Source organism: Vitis vinifera, chromosome 12 (assembly GCF_030704535.1).
Source record: "Vitis vinifera cultivar Pinot Noir 40024 chromosome 12, ASM3070453v1".
Classification (NCBI taxonomy): domain Eukaryota; kingdom Viridiplantae; phylum Streptophyta; class Magnoliopsida; order Vitales; family Vitaceae; genus Vitis; species Vitis vinifera.
This window is the reverse complement of record NC_081816.1, coordinates 1296466-1320589: the sequence shown is the minus strand read 5'-3', so window position 1 is coordinate 1320589 and position 24124 is coordinate 1296466. Positions and strand designations below refer to the sequence as shown.

At 36.8% G+C, this 24124-nt stretch overlaps 1 protein-coding gene across 1 annotated transcript in view; it reads left to right on the top strand.

The window, feature by feature from the left end:
- The window catches only part of LOC100852438 (anaphase-promoting complex subunit 5), an 89744-nt gene extending 65620 nt beyond the window's left edge, over nt 1-24124 (top strand). The window contains exons 13-20 of the mRNA XM_059741182.1: nt 5747-5806; nt 5930-5997; nt 11215-11320; nt 11431-11572; nt 13305-13403; nt 18091-18355; nt 22914-22981; nt 23755-24124. Of these exons, the coding sequence (XP_059597165.1) occupies nt 5747-5806; nt 5930-5997; nt 11215-11320; nt 11431-11572; nt 13305-13403; nt 18091-18355; nt 22914-22981; nt 23755-23916 (970 nt within the window). The 3' untranslated portion in view covers nt 23917-24124. The remainder of the gene's footprint in view (nt 1-5746; nt 5807-5929; nt 5998-11214; nt 11321-11430; nt 11573-13304; nt 13404-18090; nt 18356-22913; nt 22982-23754) is intronic.

Here is a 24124-nt window from a genome sequence, read left to right as displayed (position 1 = left end):
AGGCGATTTCAGGTTTAAAAGTCAATCTGAGCAAAACTGAGGCCATCTCAGTGGGGGATAACATTCCTATGGAGACTCTCGCCTTGGTTTTGGGATGTAAGATAGGGAGTTTACCTACCTTCTACTTGGGTCTTCCCCTTGGAGTCCCCTACAAATCTATTAGGGTGTGGGATGAAGCGGAAGAAAGATTCAGGAAAAGGTTGTCTCTCTAGAAAAGACAATACCTCTCCAAAGGTGACCGTCTTACCTTGCTAAAAAGCACCTTCTCTAGCCTCTCAACCTACTTTCTTTCTCTCTTTGTGATTCCTAAGAGGGTGTGTGCAGGGCTTGAAAAGATACAAAGGGATTTCTTATGGGGCGGTGGAGCCTTAGAGAATAAACCTCACTTGGTGAGTTGGAAGGTTATTTGTGCCGCTAAAAAGGATGGGGGCTTGGGCATTCGCAGTCTAGCTACTTTTAACAAGGCCCTTTTTGGGAAGTGGTTGTGGAGATTTGCTAATGAGAATGAGCCCCTATGGAAGCAAATTATCTCTAGTAAGTATGACCTTCAAGAGGGGGGATGGTGCTCCAAAGGAGTAAGAGACCGTTATGGGGTGGGGGTTTGGAAGGCCATCAGAAATGGTTAGGAGAACTTTCGATCTCACTCCCGCTTCATCGTAGGGGATAGCACTAGAGTGAAGTTTTGGAAGGATTTGTGGTGTGAAAACCAATCTCTGGAAGAAGCTTTCCCCTTCTTGTTTAATCTCTCTGTTAATAAAGAAGGCTGGGTTGCTGAGGCTTGGGAGGAAAACGAAGTTAGGGGTAGCTGGGGGCTTCGTTTTAATAGACACCTTAATGATTGGGAGGTGGGAGAAGTAGAAAGCTTATTAAGCAAGCTTCATCCTTTGACCATTAGAAGAGGTGTGGATGACTTGCTCCGATGGAAAGAGAACAAGAATGGGACCTTTTCTGTCAAGTCTTTCTATAGCTTATTCTCAAGGGGCATCAAGCCCCCCTTCCTGGTTAGAACTATTTGGACGCTTTGGGTTCCAATTAGGGCTAGCTTCTTTGGTTGGGAGGCGGCCTGGTGCAAGCTGCTCACCATTGGCCACCTGAAGAGATTTGGTTGGAGCATCCCAAACAGGTGCTTTTTGTGCAAATATGAGGAGAAAACCACAGATCACCTTCTCTTGTTTTGTGAGAAGGCTAGAATGTTATGGCTTCTAATCTTCTCCCTTTTTGGGGTGCAATGGGTGATGCACTCCTCTGTGAAAAGGAACATCTTAGGATGACATGGATCTTTTGTGGGCAAGAAAATGGAGAAAGCTTGGAGAGTTGCCCCCATCTGCTTGATTTGGACCATTTGGAAAGAAAGGAATAGAAGGGCCTTAGATGATATTGAGAGGAACGACCAAGATATTAAATCCATTTTTTTGTACACTTTTGTGAATTGGGCTAGGGTGTATATAGAGGAACACACTCTCTATTTGATAGATTTTGTAGACTGGCTAGCCACCAAGTAAGGGTCAGACTTGTTTATCCTTTTGTTTTTTGCTTCTTTGTATCTTGGTATACTCCGTGTATACCCTTTCTCTAGCCTTTTGACTCTTAATGAATTTTCTTTACCTATCATAAAAAAGTTATCTACTAATCTAGTCTCTATACAAAAACTTACATAAGATTTAGGTTGCAATGTGATTTTTTACCCTACTTACTGTGTATTTCAAGACCAATATTTGGGGAAGATGATTGGACTTGTTAAGGAACAAAATGGGTTATACTACCTTGAGACACCAAGCAAATCATCCGTACCTCTTCTTTCTGAGCACCACCATTTTTTTTTTTTTAAATTTGGCTTCATCATCATAGGCTTGGACATCCATCGTTTAGAATTCATAAGATCTTGTTTCCTTCTCTGTTTAGGAAATTAGATGTTGAGAGCTTTCATTGTGAGGTATGTGAACTAGCCAAACATAAGCATTCAACCTTTTCAATTAGTAATTAAAGGAGTTCAGAGCCTTTCCATTTAGTTCATAGTGACATTTGGGGTCCTTTTGCTATCCTAAATATATTTGGGGTTTGCTGGTTTGTGTCCTTCATTGATGATTATATTGGGGTCTCTTGGATCTTTTTACTTAAATACAAATTTGATGTGTGTTTTGTTCTCCCAAATTTCCATAACAGGATGAAAAATCAGTTTGGTGTCACTATCAAGAGGTTTCGATTGGACAACGCCAGAGATTATTTCAATCACGTCCTAACTCCATACTTTCATCATGAAGGTATAATTTATGAATTATCATGTGTAAACACCGCACAACAAAATGGAGTTGCTGAGAGAAAAAATGGTCACCTCCTTGATGCAATACAAGTATTTTTTTTCCAAAAACATGTGTCTAAATCTTATTAGGGGGAAACTGTCTTAACCACTACACATTTCATAAGCTAATTACCTTCCAATGTCTTAGGTTTCAAAAGTCCCATGGAAATACTCGTCATTTTATCCTAATATGAGAACTACAAACCATCTCACTTCTAAAATATTTGGGTGTGTCTCCTTTGTGCATGTTCACAGTTCAAATAGGGGAAAATTGGACCCAAGAGCAATCAAATATATTTTTGTGGGATATTCATTAACTCAAAAGGGATATAGGTGTTATCATCCACCATTTAAAATATTTTTGTCTCAGCTGATGTTACTTTCAACGAAGGTGGGTCTTATTTTCTCACTCCTTATCTTCAGGGGGAGAATTCCATTGAGGAAGATAAGGATCAAGATTTTTATTTCATTGATCCTCTTCTTATTGACCCACCTAAAGTGTTAGATCTAGTATCTATACTTGTCATTGATTGTATTGACCCTCCTAAAGTGTTTGATCCAGTATTTATACCCTTCTTTGAACCCGAGTTATCCATTGAGCCTGCTCTTGAGAATCGAATGATTGGCAAAGTGTATTCAAGGAAGAAAGTTGTAGTTCCTTGACTTATATAAGTCCAAGAATCTAAACCGACTTTTGGAAATGAGGTAACGGTCTCTCATCTTCCCTTACAAACTGAATCAGAACTTCAATATAAAAAACCCATAGACCAAAACCTCCTTATTGCCATCAGGAAGGGAACGAGGGAATGCACTAAATGTCCTTTGTATCCACTTTCCCATGTTGTGTCAATTTAAACATTGTTTTCATCTGATAAGTATTTTCTTATAAGTTTGAACAATATTCATATTCCTACCACTCTATTCGAGGCTTTATCTAATGAAAATTGGAGACAAGCTATGAATGCAGAAATGGAGACCTTAGAGAAAAATAAAACTTGAGACTTGGTAGATTTGTCTGTAGGAAAAAAAAACAATGGGATGTAAGTGGGTCTATTCTGTTAAGTATAGAGTAGATGAGACATTAGAGAGGTACAAGGTGAGATCGGTGGCTAAAGGATATACTTAGACATATGACGTGAATTATGTAGAAACATTTCCTCGGTTTCCAAGAAGAACATAATCAGAGTTTTGTTATCATTGGTAACAAATTATAACTTGGATCTACAACAGTTCAATGTTTAAAATGCATTTCGAAATGGAGATTTGCAAGAAGAGATTTATATGGAAGTCCCTATTGGATTTGGAAGTGATCTAGCCACTAAAAAAGTGTGTAAATTAAAGAAAGCTCTATATGGGTTAAAATAGGATCTAATTCGTTGTCTTTTTTTGATTTTATAGATTAGATGGGTTGTAAGTGAGGAGAGAGTATTGTTTTTTATGTATCTCTCCTTTCTCTTATTTTCAAACTGATTATTGTATCGATTTTATACATGAATGGTTGAGGCCATCTGCCCTATAAAAGAAATCTAATCCTTGATTTTAGGAGAGAAAGTCTCTCATAAAATTAGGAAATAAAATCCAAATAGGAAATACAACTATGTTAGTTCAAATATAATTGTATCATAGCTATGACATAGTTGTGATACAACTATAACACAACTGTATTTGTAACACAATTGTGCACACAGTTGTACATTTTGGATTTCATCAGGATTTCCACACTCCCCCACAAGCTAGGTTACAAAGTTGATTATTCTCAACTTGGATCTCAAGTCTTCAAAGTCGGTTCTAGAAAGTGTCTTGGCAAGGATGTTTGTTGTTTGGAGAGTTGTTGGAGTGTAAACCAATGAAATTATTTTCTATATTTTCATCTTGATAAAATGACGGTATGTTTCCACAGGCTTTGCCTGATCACGATGAACTGAGTTCTTAGCGATACTTATGACATCTTGGTTGTCACAGAACATCTTCATAGAATCTTCTGTTAATTTTTAGCTTGTTTAGGAGTTTCTTTAACTACATTCCTTCACAGATTCCATGTGTCATAGCTCTAAATTCTACTTTTGCACTACTCTGAGCTATAACAGATTGTTTCTTGCTTCGTCAAGTAACTAGATTCCCCCATACATAGGTGCGATATCCTTTGATCTTCGGTCAATTATGGAGCCAACCTAATTTGTAATTGAAAAAATTTCAATGTTTCTATTCTGCGTTCTTTTGAAATAGAGTGCCTTCTTGGAGTCATTTTGAGATATCTTAGAATACGATACACAACTTTCATATGTTCCTCAATTGGATTGTTCATGAATTGGCTAACCATGTTGATTGAAAAAGCAATGTCTAGTCTTATGTGAGAAAGATAGATGAGTTTCCCTACGAGTCTTTGATATCTTCCTTTATACACTAAAGCACTTCCTTTTACAATTTCTAGTTTAGTACTGTAGTCTATAGGTGTGTTTGCAGGTTTACAACCAAACATCCTGGTCTTCTTTAGCAAGTCTAGAACATACTTCCATTGGAAGATTGCAATACCCATTTTAGATCTAACAATTTCCATCCTAAGAAAATATTTGAGATTCCCCAGGTCTTTAATTTCGAATTCACGGGCAACAAAACTCTTAAGTTTGCCTATTTCTTCCTCATGATCTCTGGTTAGGATTATGTCATCCACATAAACGTTGATAATGATAGTTCTTCTCCCAACTATGTGTACAAATAGAGTGTGATCAAATTGACACTGGCAATAACCAAACTTCTTTATGGTCTTGGTAAAACAATCAAACCAAGCTTGAGGAGATTGCTTGAGATCATATAGGGAATTTTTTATTTTATTTATTTTTTTAAGTTTACGACTTTGTTAATGTTTGTCTTAGTCTCAAGACCTGAAGGAATTTCCATTTACGCTTCTTCTAAGTCACCATTGAGGAAGAATCTTATATAATTTTTACAGTCTTGCATATTGTGTGTGTGTGTGTGGTGTGTGTTTTAAGTTTGTTCTTTGAAAGGTCTTTCAGCCATTTCTTTTTCTAATTCTAGAATTTGGGCTTTTGTTGTAATGATTTTCATTGCTTTGTAATGGGCTAGGCCTAAATCATTTATAGGTCAATCAGGGTCCAACAATGCTGTTTATGTTGGTTAAGAGTTTCAATCTAAGTAACTATTGAGATTGTGTTAGTGTATTATGTTAATTTTATCATATGGAAGAAATGGACTGAATTTGTAATGCTTTGTCACTAAGTACTGCAGCATTTACATCGTTAAGCCCCTCAAATGCCTTTAAGGTTTCATTCTTGTTGCTTCTTGGTCAGGTGTATTTGGGATTTCATGGTATCCTTTGGTGCTTTTTACTATGTTCATTTACATCTGATCAGGATCCTTGAACTTCTTATGAGGAATTTCCTGGTTTAATTGATGCTTCTTTTCACCTTTTCTCCCTTTTGTTTTCAGTGCCCCTCTTGCTCGAATCAATGCGCTGGTTTATGCAACTTGCTTTAGCAATGCTTCAAGGTAATTATGATATAAAATATCATGAGATTTACGCATCCTGGTGTGAATTCTGATATTTGCTTTACCATTTTTCCTCCACACTATCTTATTTGACATGATTAATCCTTTCCTTGGCTCCTCCAGCTCAGCAGATGTTGCTTTAGCATATACAAAGCTTATCCAACATTTAGCAGTATTTAAAGGACACAGAGGTTAGATTAAATTCTTGAATGCTTCTTAATTAGCTTTTCATCTCTTCTAAGTGTTGGATTGTTCCAAGAACTTCTTTATTACTTGGAGTTTTAGGGGCCCATTTGGCACATTCATAACTTCTACTGAAATCCTGTCAGAATGGTCTAATCATAGAAAACATTTTGTAAAGAGATTGCTAGTGTGTGGTCACTAAATTTTGAGAACTTATGTCTCTGGTGATTATAGCTGCTAAAGTACTTAATCTTTGACTTGACAATAGCACTTCTGGAATTTTATTTCTTAATTTCTTTTTTCTGTTTGTATGGCGATACTCCTATTTGCTCATTAAATGTTGTAAAATACAACGAAACGAGTACTTTGTAAAATTATGAATAACAGATACAAGGAATTCAAATTGATCAGCATCATAGGGTGTCCTAACTTACCAACATGATATGAATAAGTAGGGTTCAAAATCACACATTCTAAACATAATGCATTCAGATTTGCTAAAATTACAAACTTTTAGAGAGATACTGAAATTCATCTAATACTTGAGCACAAATCAATATCTACCCTAATTTGACTAGCAATGCAATCATGCAAAGCTCCCTTCTTAGTGTGGTCTTCAGTTACATCTACCCACTAGTGTTATATGACATTCAATTCTTGATCAGGTACATGCTTCATCATCATTGTACATTTGAAACTCGTCATCAGAAATTGCATGTTGCCTAATAAAGTTGTCCATGACCATGCATGCGATTATTATGTCCACTTGTTTTTAGTATGGATAATTAAGCAATTGACATAAAACCAAACATCTTGCGTTTTGAGCACTTGGAGCATGTTCGATAACATGGGCCAGATTAAACAGCTCGGGGTTCCCTCACTTGATTAACAAAGTGAAAATCTGGAAGGCAGTACCTTTCTTCCTATATGGTGCTAAATCTCCTTTATTTTAGGAGAAAGTTGCCTGCATGTTTTGGCTGCAATGTTCTTTCCATCCAATATAAGATATTTGCTTATCTATTGGAAGAATGGCCGGAATGTGTGTCCCATCACACCTTTACAATCCTAACGATCCAATTAGTTCTTTTGGCATAAAACAATCAAATATTATTGAGAAAACCATGTGTATAAATAAATTCACCTCTGTCCCATCAATTGCACCATTACAATCCTAATCATCAAATTAGTTCTTTTGGCATAAAGCAATCAAACATGATTAGAAAACCATATTTATTAACAAATTCAACTGACTTTAAAGTATGACTGGTACTTAGGATTTCCAGAATATAATGACAAATTCTTCATATGAAGAGGGCCTGAAGATGGTTTTGCTTGAGTGCTGGAATTGTTCTTGAATCAATATTTTATTTTATTTTTTTGCCTACATTATGTCCAGGTACTGTAAAAGTAGCTGCTTGTTCGCTGCTACTTATTGACTACCATTCTAATTGTTGTTATTTTTCAATATTCTGTTAAGGCTCCTCAGTATGTGTTTCTTCATTTGGCATTGTGAAGTGTATCCCTGATGGGCTTTCTCCCATTGTATGTCAACTTCCTACATGGCTCCTTGAATGTGAAGTTATTTAAGTTTCAGCAGACTGAAAACTGTGGAAAAGAATGATTTATTCTCAAAAATTAAATCTAGGTACAGGTCTACTCTCATATGTATACAGCTGCTGCTACAAAACGAAAAAAGAAACTACCATATAAATCCCTACAAATCAGGGATATCAATCAATACAGTTGACTATACATGGGATTCTAAATTTACATAGTTACCTTAACAAAAAAATCCTATAATTGTGTGACGTTCTAACCCTTGCCCTCAAGCTAGTGAATAGATATTTTCCATTCCCAGCTTGCTTGCAATTGGTTGGAATACGGTACTTGCTAGCCCCTTCGTTAAAATATCTACTAGTTGACGCCCTGTAGGCATGTAAGGTGTGCAGACCAAACCACTATCCAGTTTTTATTTGATAAAGTGTCTATCGACCTCAATATGCTTTGTTTGATCATGTTGCGCTAGATTATGAATGATGCAAATAGCTGATTTGTTGTCACAATAAAGCCTCATTGGTCAGTCCCATCTAACCTTGAAATAATCAAGAATAATCTTCAGCCATAACAACTCACATACACCATGTGCCATTGCTCTGAATTCAGACTCAGTACTAGACCTTGCAACCACAGTTTGCTTCTTGCTTCTCCAAGTGACCAGGTTCCCACCAATGAAAGTGCAATATCCCAATGTTGACCTCGTATTTACCATTGAGCCTGCATAGTCTGCATCTGTGTAGTCTTCAAGGGTTAATTCGGTTCCCTTTTTGAAGAGAATACCCTTTCTCGGAGAAGATTTTAGATAATGAAGGATCCTATGAACAAGTTGTAGATGAGTCTCCTTCGGGTTATGCATGAATTGACTTATGACTCCCACTGCGTAAGCAATATTTGGCCTTGTATGGGAGAGATAAATGAGCCTTCCAATGAGCCTTTGGTACATCCCCTTGTCCACAACCACATCTTCACTTGCTTCTACAGTTTGATGATTCTATTCAATAGGCGTTTCAACAAGTTTACAAGCGAGTGTCCTTGTCTCTTTCAACAAATCCAACTCATATTTGTGTTGGGAGATAAATATTCCTTGTCTCTTTCAACAAATCCAACACATATTTGTGTTGGGAGATAAATATTCCTTGCTTGGAGTAAGCCACTTCAATTCCGAGCTAGTATTTAAGCTTGCCAGGGTCTTTGATCTCAAATTCCTTTGCTAATTGACATCTTAGAGCTTCTCTTTCCTTTAAATCATTCCCAGTCACAATTATGTCATCCATATAGACTAGCAAAGCCGTGACTCCCCCTGACTTCAAGTGTTTAATAAAGAGAGTGTGATCACCCTGACTTTGCTTGTACCCCATTGCCGTATAATCCGTCCTCTAACCTCATCAAACTCTACATTGAGTCCAATAAGAAACTTATAAATCCTATGAGCCTCCACGGTCTGTTTGTAATTATTAGCATCTTCAGTGGACTTCCATTTGTAGTCGTTGTACAAATTCAAATCCTACCAAAGAAGCTTCAACGAACTGAAGTACTTGGTGATAGATTCTTCTCCTTGCCGAATCTCACCAAGTTTAAGGGTCAGTTCATACACTTGGGATTGATTACCCAAATCAGAGTACATCTGATTCACATTGTCCCACAATTCTTTGGCTGTGGAGTAGCACATATAATCGGAGCCAATCTCCTCATTCATGGAGTTCACGAGCCATGTCATCACCATTGAATTTTCTGCATCCCAGATTGTGTACAGAGGATCCTCTGATGCCGGTGCCACCTTGTCTCCAGTCAGGTACCCGATCTTCTCTCTCCCCTTAAGATACATGTGAACTGATTGAGACCATCTTAAAAAATTGTCACCATTGAGGCCAATGGTGGTAATCTGAACAGGATGGGATTTAGTATTATGGGTTTGGGTTGCAGGTTTAGTTGCTGGGTTGGAAGAGGAAATAAGTGGGTTTGACTTAGAAGAAACGTCAGACATGGCTACTGGTTAGGAAAAGATATACATAGAAAGAAAAAAAATTGCAAAGGTTTTTTTGGGTGAATTAGGGCAGCTCTGATACCATGTAGACAGAATAGGAAAGGAATATATTTTTTTGTATTTTTATTCTATATTCAAAACTGTATACACGACTTCCTCTTTATAAAGGATTTTCTCAACACTATAATAGGAAACAACTTAACAACCCAACAATATACAGTTGTCTAACAGATTACAAAAGAATAAATCTCCTAATATCTTGTACATTTAAATTTCCTAATATTTTGCTAATTATCTCAACCAATCCTATCTTTTTCAACACCACCAACAAGCCCTTTGAAAGCTCATGGATGGTGAGTCATACTGGCCCCAATAGAACTCTCCATATTCATTGTAGTTACTTGTTTTAAACCTCCTTCTATCTGGTGTATCTAGCTATCACATTTTGACATTTATTTTTTGTTATCTTGGAAATCATCGTCCCACTGGTCCCTATTGCTTGGTAGACAGCTACTACTTAGTCTAAGCTTATAGGTGGTTTAAAAGGTTTCATTAGATATTGTGTCACTTCTTTTTACAACTCTATAGTTGATACACCAAAAAACATAAATGTTTATACTTTGATTGCATTAAGTTATTAAAAGTGATTATTGGGCTTTGTTGTTTTGATGAACTTTTATTTCCATCTGAAGACTAGTTTACTATAATGAGGACGAGAACCTTTTTTCTTTGTAAAATGCTACTTTTGATGAAGACTAGTTTACTAAAACTACTTTTGATTATTGGATTGCCTTATTTAGTGTAGTTTCTGCGAGTTCCTTCTTTAGTGAAAGATACTTTGTTAAGTTGGCATAACTCCTTTGTAGGAAAGAAAAGGATGAAGGTGTGGAGGGTTGCTTCTTTTTGCATTACTTTGATAATTTTGCGGGTACGAAATCCAAAAGCTTTTGAAAACAAGGAATAGACTGATCAGAAGATAAAATGTTCATTCCTTTGTAATCTTTAGCTTGGGTTAACATGTACATAAGAGAAGGCACAATGCCTTTGTTTGATTTTGTAGATTGGGTGGGGTCTTGTTGAGAGTAAGGGTGTTTTTTGCGGCTTCTCTTTTGTGACCTTTCTTTTATGTGCCCCTTGTATATGCCTTGTGTACTTTGGTTTACTTGTTTCTTTTATTAATTTATACAGCCGTAAACAAGATTTTGACAATGCTGTATTCTTCTCATAGCCCAGCATTATTGAAGGTTGTTTAGACTAAATCACTAACCTGTTTGTATGTTCCTGAAGGTAGGTGTTCCAACATGATGTTGGCCTGATTTCATTTTTAGGTTTTATTCAAATATGAATTCCTACCATTGATGTCTGTTAAATGGTGTTCAGTTTCAAGTCCTTTGCACTCAATATTGTTATCTTCCATGCACTCATTTACCTTTATATGCAAATAGTCCTCTGGCTAACTTATTTTGCTTGATTTTTCTATTTTTATTTTTCCACTCAAATATTCTTGTGAAGTTACAAAATGTCATTATTTCTTGGAAGTTGACTTTATATATATATATATATATATATATATATTATGATACATGTAAGAACTCTCTCTCTCTCTCTCTCTCTCTCATGCATGCATACTCACAAGTGCTCATCTTTCCTATGCCTCATAACAACCCCACCCATTTCTGCACAGAGGCCTTTGCTGCTCTTAAGCTAGTGGAGGAGAAGTTTTGTTCCATCTCAAAGTCACGAATCCTGTTACTAAAGCTGCAGCTGCTCCATGAGCGTGCTTTACACCTGTAAGGTTATGAAATTCAATTTGCATGGCTGTTTAGATAGCACAGTATATGGACCCCACTTTGTTGAAACCGCATTAACTCTGTTTAATATTATGTTGAGTATCATGCAGGGGACATCTGAAACTAGCCCAACAAGTATGCGATGAACTTGGAGTTCTGGCATCCTCTGTAACCGGTGTGGATATGGAACTGAAGACAGAAGCAAGCCTTCGCCATGCTCGTACATTGCTTGCAGCAAATCAGTTTGGCCAGGTTCAATATTTTCCATTTTACAAAACTTCTTAGCATATAGCTAGTTTATTCCATCTGCTAAATTTACCACATAGCTTTCTATCTAGCGACTTCTTAAATTAAAAGGTGGCATCTTTAATGTGATCTCGTTGTATTCTATCAAAGGGGCAATAATGTTTACCTACACTCTGATTAGTGTCAAAGGTGATTACAATTATTCTATTTTGCTTGTTCAACTTGTGAAGTAATGGATTACTATTGGTTTGAATGGAACCTTTGTGATCATAAAAGGAGAGGTAGGGTGAATATTACCTGTGTAAAAGGAAAAGAGTTGGAAAGAAACAATGTTAGCATCACCATGTCAAGATCCTTTGCTTTGGCCATCAAGATGCACAGTATTTTATGTGACTTTACTGGGAATCAAAGTCTTTAAGAAAGATGTAGAGGCTACTCAGAACACTGATTTAGCAACATTGGCTGCTACTTAGCAGCAGATGCCTACAAAGCTTAGTGCTTGTAATATTTTCCTCTCTTCGATTCTTTGTATGATGGCTTTACTCTGAATCTTGTGCTGTTAGATTGAGCAAAGGAATGGAATATCATTTTTACTTGAAGGGGGATAGGGAGAACTCCCTTGATGTCCTCCATGAGCAGGTATCCATATACTGTGAGAATGTACATCGTGTGGCCATTTGAGATGCTTGGACATCTATCCAAGAGGTAGGATGCCATGCTAAGTTTCAATTTCATCCCAATGTGAATAAATTGGTGTTACTTTGTAGAGCATGGAGATGGAAATGCTAGCTGCATGGGGTCATATGGATGGAGTCATTTGATTTATGAAATTGTGGCAATGGCCATGTGGTGGTGCATTATAGGCGGTTAAGTGAGAAAATCCACTCTACTGTGTTGTAGCATATGCAACAAGTGGAGAGCACAAAATTGGGTATCAACACTAGGTCCTGTGTTGATTCACACATTATAATTCCTTGATACACCATATGTGATCTTTGAACTTAACTTTGTGTTGGACTTTGGCTTCATGGACTGGTATGTGAAATCAAAGCTGGTCTTGTTATCCCATTACACTGGTTGGTATGAATATTGTAACTACATAAAGTAGGTTGTAATTTCATTGGCCAAGAGTTAGAAAGACAAAGCTGACTTTGCTATTGTATTAGCCTGGTTAGTCTGAATACAGTAACTACATAAAGGTAGGTTTGGTGGAGGGTTGAGTGAGAGTCAAGTTGAATCCCACATTACTGCAGAGATTTAAAGATTAAATGGGCAAGTATGGCATAAGGTCTCCTTTTCTTCTCCAACTTGCACATTAGAGGTGGGTGATTTAGAAGTCTGAAGATTTGCACAAACAATTCAGGTTTTTGGAATTAGCTCACTGGCTGTTGCAACTACATTTTTTAATGCCATCTCCTTTTCATATCCATAGTCATGACATGCCCTTAGTGTTGTTTAAAGTATAATTGAGGATTAGAGAAACACTTTTCCTTTTCTATTTCATCATCTTATTCATTTTCTTGGGTTCATTAAACATTGTACCAAACCCTAGAATTTCATGGTAGTTTGTTTTCATTATTGGCAAATTATTGTTTAGCTTGGTAAACTAAATCTTGTTGTCTGGCATGGGTTTCTAACTATGATGCATCACTGAAGTGATTAATTGTAATAAGGTAGTAAATCCTTGTTTATGTTGCCTAATTTTTCTTTATGCTGTGGCACTTAATGTTCTCTGCAGGCAGCAGCTGTTGCACACTCCCTCTTCTGCATGTGTTACAAATTCAATCTGCAAGTTGAAAATGCCACTGTTCTTCTCTTGCTTGCAGAGATCCACAAGGTATGGCTGCGTAATTAATTCACAATAAATATGACTACATAGTCAAATTGCAATTGGTATGACTGCATAAAATGTTGTTATATCCTTTCAGAATAGATTCAAGGGTAAATATGGAGATTCAGCTAGATTAAGTTTAAGCTAGCTGTCTTCTGGACCATAGGAAGGTAATCAATGGCACAGCTATGACTTTGCACATGGAGGGTAACATACTGATTGTTAATGGAATTCACCTGCACAATTTTTCTGCAATACTAGTTTGATCAATTTTCAATAAATTGAAACCATGCCTGGAAATATGTTTGTATTGGTAAAATTAGTTGAAATGGGTAGATGGATGCAATTGGAAATATAATAAAAGAGTGGAGAGGAGAATGGACAAAAAGTTACTAGAATCAAGGCTACTCTTTATCTCATTTCATTTGTGTTTTGCACCCAATTGCCCCTAGCTTATAGAATTTCTGTTTTACTGGACATTCTGGTCCAAAGGTTTTCCTCAAGGTTGGGCATAGATGTTGTACATGTCCTGGCTTGCCTAAAAAATTATGAAATTCCTACTAGGCACCTGTTGGTCAAAATATATGGAAGTTGCTCAACCATCATTCAGCTTCTCCTAAATGAAGTGTATATCCACTTTAAATTGCATTTATAATAATGTTGGAGAGCAACTTTAATAGCCTCCCTTATATTTGATACGCCTACAATCAAATAATGTCAGTTGGGGTTTCAATCTTTAAAGGTTTAAGAAGAAGAATAAGAATAAAATTATAGTAGCAGAGAAAAAAAAAATTACTAGAAAAGAAAGATAAAAAAGAAAGATAGGAAACTTTAGAGTCTCATTAAGATCTTCTAGGATTCTCACCTAGGAAAAAAAATAATGTAGTCTCATTGTTGAAAATTGCAAGGTATGTAAAAGAAACAAAAACCTTAATATTATTGATTACCAATCATTAATCCCATTTACATTAGTTAACATTATTGTAGGCTTGAGAAAACCTTAAAAATTGAATAAAACCATGAAAATAGAAACCTAGCTTATGTGATAACCTATTAGGACTCCTATTTCTTTTCTACAACTACTAAATTTGCTATATTTTTTTAAAGAAAATAGAAAACTTACTTTATAAAAACTTCTATAATAAGAGTTTATAATAAAGAAGACTTCTAGATTCTAAAGACTCAAATAAAAACTTAAAAAAAAGTACCTAATTTAGAAAATATGAAGTTTAGAAACTTCTTTTAAGGCGAATTATAAAATTTCTCAAATTCTAAATAAAACTCAAATTCCAACTATTAAACTAATTATGACTCTAGAGAATCTAAAAAATTATAAATTACTTAAATACCCTTTGTTGAGAGAGAGAGAGAGAAAGGAGAAAAACCTTAATTCTCATTCATGTAAAATGTACACTTACAATTGAAAGATATATATATATATATATATATATACAAGGTTAGGAGTCCTAACTACCATACATGTGACCTATATTAACAAGGAAAGATAATATACTATAAATACATTATATTCAACACTCCCCCTCAAGCTGGAGCATATACGTCATATGCACCAAGCTTGTTACAAATATATTTAATCCTAGGACCTCTGAGAGATTTAGTGAAGATGTCTGCTAGTTGATCATTTGAATTAACAAAACTTGTAGCAACACATCCTGATGCGATCTTCTCTCTAATGAAATGACAGTCAACTTCAATATGCTTGGTCCTTTCATGAAAGACTGGATTGGATGCAATATGTAATGCGGCCTGGTTATCACAGATGAGTTTCATCTGTTCATCCTTTCCAAATCTCAACTCCCGAAGAAGATGTCTCAACCATATGAGTTCACATGTTGCCAAAGCCATAGCTCGATACTCGGTTTCAGCGCTAGATCTGGCCACTACATCTTGTTTCTTACTCTTCCAAGATATTAGATTACCTCCAATAAAAACACAGTACCCTGAAGTGGAACGTCTATCTGTGGGTGAGCCAGCCCAATCTGCATCTGTGTAACCAAAAACTTGAGTATGACCTCTGTTTTCGTACAATACACCTTGGCCTGGTGTACTTTTGATATATCGAAGAATGCGGATTACGGCATCCCAATGGCTATCACATGGTGACTGTAGGAATTGACTAACAACACTCACAGGAAAAGAAATGTCTGGACGAGTAATGGTGAGATAGTTCAATTTACCTACGAGCCGTCGATATCTCCCGGGGTCTCCTAAAGGCTCCCCCTGTCCTGGTACAAGTTTGACATTCGGATCCATAGGTGTGTCTACCGGTTTACAGTCTAACATACCGGTTTCTTCCAGGATGTCTAAAGCATACTTCCTTTGGGAAATGACCACACCAGAACTGGATTGAGCTATCTCAATTCCCAAGAAATACTTGAGTTTCCCCAAGTCTTTGGTCTGAAAGTGGGTAAAAAGATGTTGCTTTAGTTTCTGAATACCATCCTGATCACTGCCTGTAATGACGATGTCGTCCACATAAACAACCAGATAAATACACTGCCCCAAGGAGTTATGATGATAAAAAACTGAATGGTCTGCTGTACTGCGAAGCATGCCAAACTCTTGAACAATAAAACTAAAACGGCTAAACCATGCTCGAGGAGATTGTTTCAAGCCATATAGAGAACGGCGTAACCTGCACACTAAACCAGACTCCCCCTGAGCAACAAAACCAAGAGGTTGCTCCATATAAACTTCCTCGGAAAGATCACCATGAAGGAAGACATTTTTAATATCCAACTGATAAAGAGGCCAAGAACACATAGCAGCCATGGAGAGAAGCAAGCGGACAGAAGCAATCTTGGCAACAGGGGAGAATGTGTCACCATAATCAGAACCATAAACTTGAGTATAGCCTTTAGCAACTAAGCGGGCCTTAAGGCGATCAACCTGACCATCAGGACCAACCTTAACTGCATAGACCCAACGACAACCAACTGTAAATTTACCAGTCCGGTGGGGTTTCCACTGGCGTGTAGATCAGTCTCCGGCGTTTCGGAATATGTGGTCGTTTCCCGGAAAATAGGTCGTCGAAAAATTTCGCCGGAAAAGGTTGCCGGCGTGGTGGAGATCCGACGGCGATGAGGTTGTCCGGAGTGGTTCGGGAAGAGAATGAGGGGACCGGAGTGAAACACGGTCATTGGACGGTTTGCCGGAATTGATTACACGGCTAAACCGAAAAAAAGATTAGGTTTTCTCCTTTGGCTCTGATACCATGTTGAGAGAGAGAGAGAGAAAGGAGAAAAACCTTAATTCTCATTCATGTAAAATGTACACTTACAATTGAGAGAGATATATATATATACAAGGCTAGGAGTCCTAACTACCATACATGTGACCTATATTAACAAGGAAAGATAATATACTATAAATACATTATATTCAACACCCTTGATAAAATAATTTAAGATATATTTGTTTCTTTTCATTTCTATCTTAAAGAGATATCGAAAATTCATCCACATCAATTCCCCTCTAACTTGGAAAAAAACTCAACCTTGTGTTTTAATGTCTTTCACCCATTCTTTCTTCGTCAACATATACGAACAAATTGATAATGCATAATGTAGGACTCTTCATTAGAACTTGTAAAATTTTTTACATGATGCAACTACCAACTGAAATCTTCCAGTGTTCTTCAAGTTCATTTTTTACTAGGATAATAGAGGATTCAAAATCTCTCAGAATGAAACGCGTGTTGGAACTTGACAATTAATCTCTCCATAACATGACAATCAAGCCTTCCATCAAATAAAGATATTATAGATGTAGTCTTTCCAATATTCTTGATCATATAAGTGTAAAATTATTGAATTTTCAAATCAACTATAACGATATTTTGATTCGAAAATCCAAGCATTGACTTTCCTTACACTCACATGAGTCCTGAAGAACCACCAATAGACATACAAACAGTGTGTGTGTATACTGTTGTATTTTTTAATATTAACAATTAAAACCCATATTGAGACTTGGATCAATCTGCTCAGTGCATTGGTTAATCTAGAGATCATAACTAATCCAAAGATCATGATTGACTATTCATGTAACTTACAAAATAGTGCCATGGTCTTCCAAGTACAATATGAGTAGCTTTCATTGGCAAAACATAACACCATATTGATGACTTAAAATTATTACTAAAATTAAACATTACTAGATATAGAGAACTCATCAAAATAGAGTTGTTATCTACCCTATGCTATTTGATAGGGATTTGGATGCTTTTCCATCTTTAGATTAAGTTCCTCGACAAGTTCTCATGAAGCTATATTTGAGCTATTTTCTCCATGAATAATTAAAGTGCATAGTCTTTCTTGGAACAAAACACAAGTGTGGAAGATCTTAATTCATCGCCAATCCCCTTTTTCTTTTGCTATTGGAGCAACCAAGATATGTCACATTATAAGATTGTGACCTTAAATTAAAACATTACAATAATCACTTTTTCTCCAAGTTGCTCCTCCAAGGAGGGGAGATAATTTATTTTTAATTTTTATTAGTCATCTATTAGAATAAAATTTGCATTCGAATTCCCTTAAGGAATCAGTTGAAGATTCAATGCCTCTTTCATGTCTGAGTCCTGTTTGAAGAGATCTGCTACATGTTTTTCCTTTGTTTCTTCTATTCAAATGCTATAATTGTAGTTTTTTCCCTTTTTTTCCGTCTTCAGAAATCAGGCAATGCTGTTTTAGGCCTTCCATATGCATTGGCTAGCCTTTCATTTTGCCAGTCATTTAACTTGGATCTTCTCAAAGCATCAGCCACTCTCACACTAGCTGAGTTGTGGCTCTCACTTGGATCAAACCATGCAGAAAGGGCTTCAATCCTTGTACAGGGGGCTCTTCCAATGATTCTTGGTCATGGAGGTTTGGAGCTTCGCTCTCGGGCCTATATTGCTGAAGCAAAATGCTATTTATCAAATCCTAGTTTCTCAGGTACTTGATATTTTCTGATGGTATTGATAAGATGTTTTTTAAGTGCAAGTGAACTTTCTTTCTCTTCTTTTGGTATTAGTTTTGTTATTACAATGTTAACAAATTTTATTTTTGGTGCATTAGGTTTTGATTTCAGTTCTTAGGGTAGGTCTATTTACTACTGATATTGATTTTTGTGCAATTAAGCTTATTTTTGCTTGACTTTATCAGACTTTCTTTCAGTTGCTTAATTAATTAGGATTCCACAACATCTGGAATTTTAGTAAAATATCACTAGTGAATGCTAAGTAGGGGTGGCAGGGCAGAGAGCCACACAACAAAAGTGAAGCCGCCCCGTACCTTTATCTATAAAGCTCTATTGGTTAAGCTTGAAAGTGATTATGAGCTAATATTTTTTTTTTTTTTTGATAGTTAAACAAGATATGCATTAAAAAGAGGCTAAAAGCCACAAAGCATACAGAGAGTATATAAGGCAGCTAGAGCCACAAAAAGGAGCAACAAGACCAGAAAAGAATCATCTCCCGTTAAGTCGATGCTACCCACTCCAAAAAGCCTATAAGGGAGAGAGACTCCTCGCCTAAATACAATTTAACCCAGCTCCATAAGTTACAAACAAAAAAATTCTTTAATTTCTGGATATTCAACACCCCCCCCCCCTAAAAGCTAGCCTATTCCTCTTCTTCCAAATCGTCCAAAAAATACACAACGGTATGGATTTCCAAACCTTTTTCCTTTTCCTCCCCACAAATGGGCCCCTCCAGATAGTTAAGACCTCTTTTACAGTTTCTGGGAAGACCCATTTAACATCTACTAACCCAAGAATAATATCCCACAATGCTCTAGCCACTATACAGTGTATGAGAATATGATTTACATTTTCTTCTTCACAACCACACAAAAAACAACAATTAGGAAGTTGCACCTCTCTTATTTGGAGCCTGTCCAGAGTGATCACCTTCCCCCACGTCGCCTCCCAAGCGAAAAAAGCAACTTTAGTTGGCACCCTATCCACCCAGATGCACCTTGAAGGAAAAACTGTGTCATTAGGATTGACCAACAACCTATAAGCTTCCTTGACCTTGAAGTGACCATTTCTTCCTCGCCTCCACATAACTGAATCTTCCTCCAAAGAAGGCCTATGACCCCTCAAAATATAAAGCAAATCTCCAACCATATCCAACTCCCAATTATTAAAATCTCTCAAAAAGTTTAGATTCCAGCCTTCTTGACTAGAATTTTGGTCCCACATCTCCTCAATCGTTGCATCCCTATGCGCAACCATAACAAAGAGGTGAGTGAAGCAATGGGACAGCGGTGTATCAGTGCACCAAATATCTTTCCAAAATCTGATTTTGGTGCCCTTCCTAGCTAGAAACACCAGATTATCCTAGCACCAATCAGATTCTTTCAAAATCTCCTTCCAAACCCCTACTCCAACCGCCCCATTAGCCTTCTTTGACCTCCAACCATGATCCTCTTGCCCATACTTCGTTGTGATCACTTGCTTCCAAAGATTATCTTTTTCACAAGCAAACCTCCAAATCCACTTACCAAGCAAGGCTTTGTTCAGTGTGGCTATTTTCCTTAAGCCTAGCCCACCCTTGTTCTTTTTTGTGCAAACCACATCCCATTTAACTAGATGAATTTTCCCCTCCAAGTTTCCTCCCCTCCCATAGAAAGTCTCTTTGAACTTTCTCTATTCTTTTAGCAACAGTCTTGGGCATTGGGAAAATAGACATTTGGTATATTGGCATGCTAGCCAAGGTGCTTTTTATAAGAGTGATCCTCCCCCCTTTGGAAATGTACTGCCTTTTCCAAAGCGCAAGTCTCCTCCTAACTCTCTCTTCCACTCCATCCCACATAGAAGTAGCCCTATTAGGAGCCCCTAGAGGGAGTCCCAAATATTGAAAGGGCAAGGATCCCACCCTGCACCCTAACTCAACTGCCAGCTCTTGAATCTCCTCCACTTCTCCAACTGAGATGATTTCGCTTTTGGCTAGATTAATCCTTAGCCCTGAAGCCGCTTCAAACCAAAGGAGAATCCAGCTTAAGTGAGTTAATTGCTCCTTGCTTGCCTCACAAAACACTATTGTGTCATCAGCAAAAAATAAGTGGGAAATGTTCAAAGTGGGTTTACTACCACCCCGAATGATGCATCCTGATAAGTATCCCCCCTCCACAGTGTGATTATGAGCTAATATAGGTTATAGAAGTTTAGCAAGGTCACATCCAGAGGTGTATATCTCTCATGCAAGGGTGGCCATTTGGGGTTTGAGTGTGCTGAGGGTTTGTATATCAATATATAAATATTGTATTTTGATACATATAGAAGAAGATTAAGAGATTTGGTCTTTGCCAATAAACTCATACCCCTTACCATTTCTTTATGACTTGAGCCAAGCCTCATATTTTGTATAGAATTATTAATGTGGGATATAAACACATTGACTAGGTCCGGCCCAGAGCTTGCAAATAGTGCTTAGATTGGACTTGATTGTATGACTGAAGCCCCTAGGTTGCACCTCATAAGTTGGCTTACTTTTTAGAGGGGCATGCAGCATGGTTACCCATAGTCTGATGGACAACTCAATCAAATAGCTGCACTGATGAACTTTGTATCTCTTATTAGGATAGCTACTTGTTAGTATCCAGTCCTTACATCTGGTGCAAAAATGGATGGGAGTTTAACTTCTCTTTTGCAATATGTCTACCACCTTCAATGTGTTTTCCTACTCATGTTAAATTGTGCTAGGAGTAGGAGATTATTATCAAAGTAGTCTCTCCCTTTCATTTTGAGAAGTGACACCCATCTCCCTGTTCAGAATTCTTAACCAAAGGAATTTGCACACCTATTTTCTAGTGCTTTGAACTCAACTTCAGCACTGGACCTAACAGAAACCAAATGTTGTGACTCTTCATTGCCACTAGGTTCCCTCCAACAAGAGTAAAATTCTCCAAGGTAGATCTAGTTTGCAATTAAAAATGATTCAATGATTATTCATCTATGCTTAATTAACATGGGAGTTTTTCCTCCAGATGACTGTAAACAATCTCTAAGTGCTTTGTCCTTGGACAGTGCATGAATTGACTCACTATACTGACAGGATTACCTATCTGGATGAATAGTAACTTGACCCATATGTCTAACAACATCAATTGAAAAGGGCTTTCATTATCTTAAACCAATGAGTTATTGGAGTACCAGAGGTTCACATCCCAAAATTTGTCTTTATACGTTTTTTCCTCTGATGTAAATACATCTTGCCTCTACCTAGTAATTTTATTCTGTTTAAGGGAATGTTTTAGGTCCTCAATGTGTTTGATCCCAATCTCTGGCTAAGTAATTCTTCAGTGCCTTCATTTATTATGCACCCTTGCCTAGTATAATGAAATCATTTTGATAAATATGAAAACTTTAGTATGTCCTTGTTAAGCATCTGATGGGGTATGTTGAATTGTCTTTGTAGCCTTGTGTTCCTTCAGCCAACCATTGGCTAAATAAATCACATGGAACTCTTAAACTTTGTTTTAAATCATATAGACTTTTTCTTTATACCTTTAGCAGGGGAAAATTTAAGCCATAACGACAATCTATATAGACCTTTTCCTTGTGCAACCATGTAGAAAAACATTTTTGGCAATTGGCAAGGGTCTTTAAGGAATACTGGAAATAGAAAGTCTCTGATAGGATAAAACTATGGAAATCATGTTGCAACTATAGTTCTGCATGAATCAAGGATTAAATCCCCAAAATTAGATATCTATACAAGATATGATAAAACAATCTTTACAATATTTCCTAAAGCAATAACTATCAACAGAGATTTCCTAAAGCAATGAAAGGTTGTGGTAAGATCCAGCAAGATTCAGTACTTCATTTTCACCCTATAATATGATACTCTGTTTTTGCTACTCTAACAAAACAATAATGCAAACACACAATGGACAGCTTGAAGTGATAAACGTGCACAATGTTAGAGATGGGATATTTGGAACATAATCAAACTTCATCGATGACAACTGTTGGTGGAGCAAATTCATGAAGTTCAGATAATTCACTTGTTATGGTTTGGTAGCCATCCATCTTTAAGTCGTTGGCTTTAGCTCATTATTTGCCTACTGCTATAAGCGATTTTGTTCACACACACCTGTGAATTCACAGTTTCACATTGGACTTGATGATTCATGGGAGTTGAGTGTCACTTAGGTTGGTGGCCCTTGGAATGGCTTTTGCCATTGTGTCTCAGAAACACCATTGAACCTGGCTGGTTTTGGTGTATCATTTGCAATTTTACAAAGTATATGAAACTAAAGTCTTGTGCACTTTTTATTTTTTAATTTCAACCTAAAGCTAAAGCTATGACTTGAATAGTTTTTTGTTTCATGAAATTGTTGTTCGAATAGCACAGGATACATGGACATCTTAAAATAGGATTTCGGTTTCATATTCAAATAAGTGATAATGACAATCAGCTAACCAGTGCTGTGATTCTGTATTTTTCTCCTTTATTGAAGCTTCTAATCTATTGTCTCTCTGCCTGTTGAATATTGATGCCAGTTTTTGAAAATTCTGAGGTTGTGCTGGATCCTTTAAGGCAAGCTACTGAAGAGCTTGAAATTTTGGAGGTCAGTTAATAACTGAGTTTGAGAGTAAGAATGCTTACACATTTGTATTAGCTAAAAATATTTTTGTTCATACCCGTTTTGTGTATGTGATTTATGTGATAGCATGTTCATTGCTAGTTTAGAATAGCAATTTGGTTCCAGTACCTGTGGATAACAAGCTCCATAAGTTTACCTCAGCCAACAATCTGATTTGTCCAAATATGCTCCCTTGTTTAGTTTAGCCACAATTTGGAAGTTGGTATGTTGACGTACTTTTTTTCTTGATTCAGCAGTTTGTTCTTCTGAGCTTAAGGTTCATCTTTGTTAACTAATTATGATGATCCATGAAATGTAAGAGAACTTGAGCATTAAGTGATGATTTTATGTATTAGGTTTGGTTCCACATGGAAAAAGAAAAGCAAGAAAATCCATGTCAATGAGTCAGATTGATTAGTCTAGTAGATAAAACAAACATTTGGTTGCATATATTTAGAAGGGCTTGCATGCTTTCATTGTTCTGTTACATGATATTTCACTATCAAAACTATCTGAGGACTAACAGGTATCTCGTGCAGAAAAGGAATACACGTTTAAGAGTTAACCCCTTTGTAATTGTAGTTGGTCTCTGTCAAAAGATAAAGCCTTTAAAATACCGTGGGGCCAAGTCCTCTCTCTCTCTCTCTCTCTCCATCTATATTATCTTCTTATACATATATGTAACTGTATGCATTTTTTCTATGATGGAGAATTTCATTGTAGTCATTAATGGGATGACAATGCTTGTGGTTGTATAGTATCATGAATTGGCGGCTGAGGCTTTCTACTTGATTGCCATGGTATTTGATAAATTGGGGCAGCTAGAAGAAAGGGAAGAAGCCGCAGCTTCATTTATGAAACATGTCAAGGCTCTCGAAAATCCTCAGAACGAGCAAGATCCTCTCTTCAATATCCACTGAAGATTGCCAAAGCTGCACACACACACACACACACACATATATATATATATATATATATATATATATATGTAAGCAAGCTGTATCTTGAATCACCCATGAATGTCTTTCCTTAAGTATCCAATATGTTTCTCTTGGAAAGACCATGTAAACTACTTGTAAATTATGGGACATTTTATGTCTTAATGTAATCGTTCTTCAGTTGTTGTCA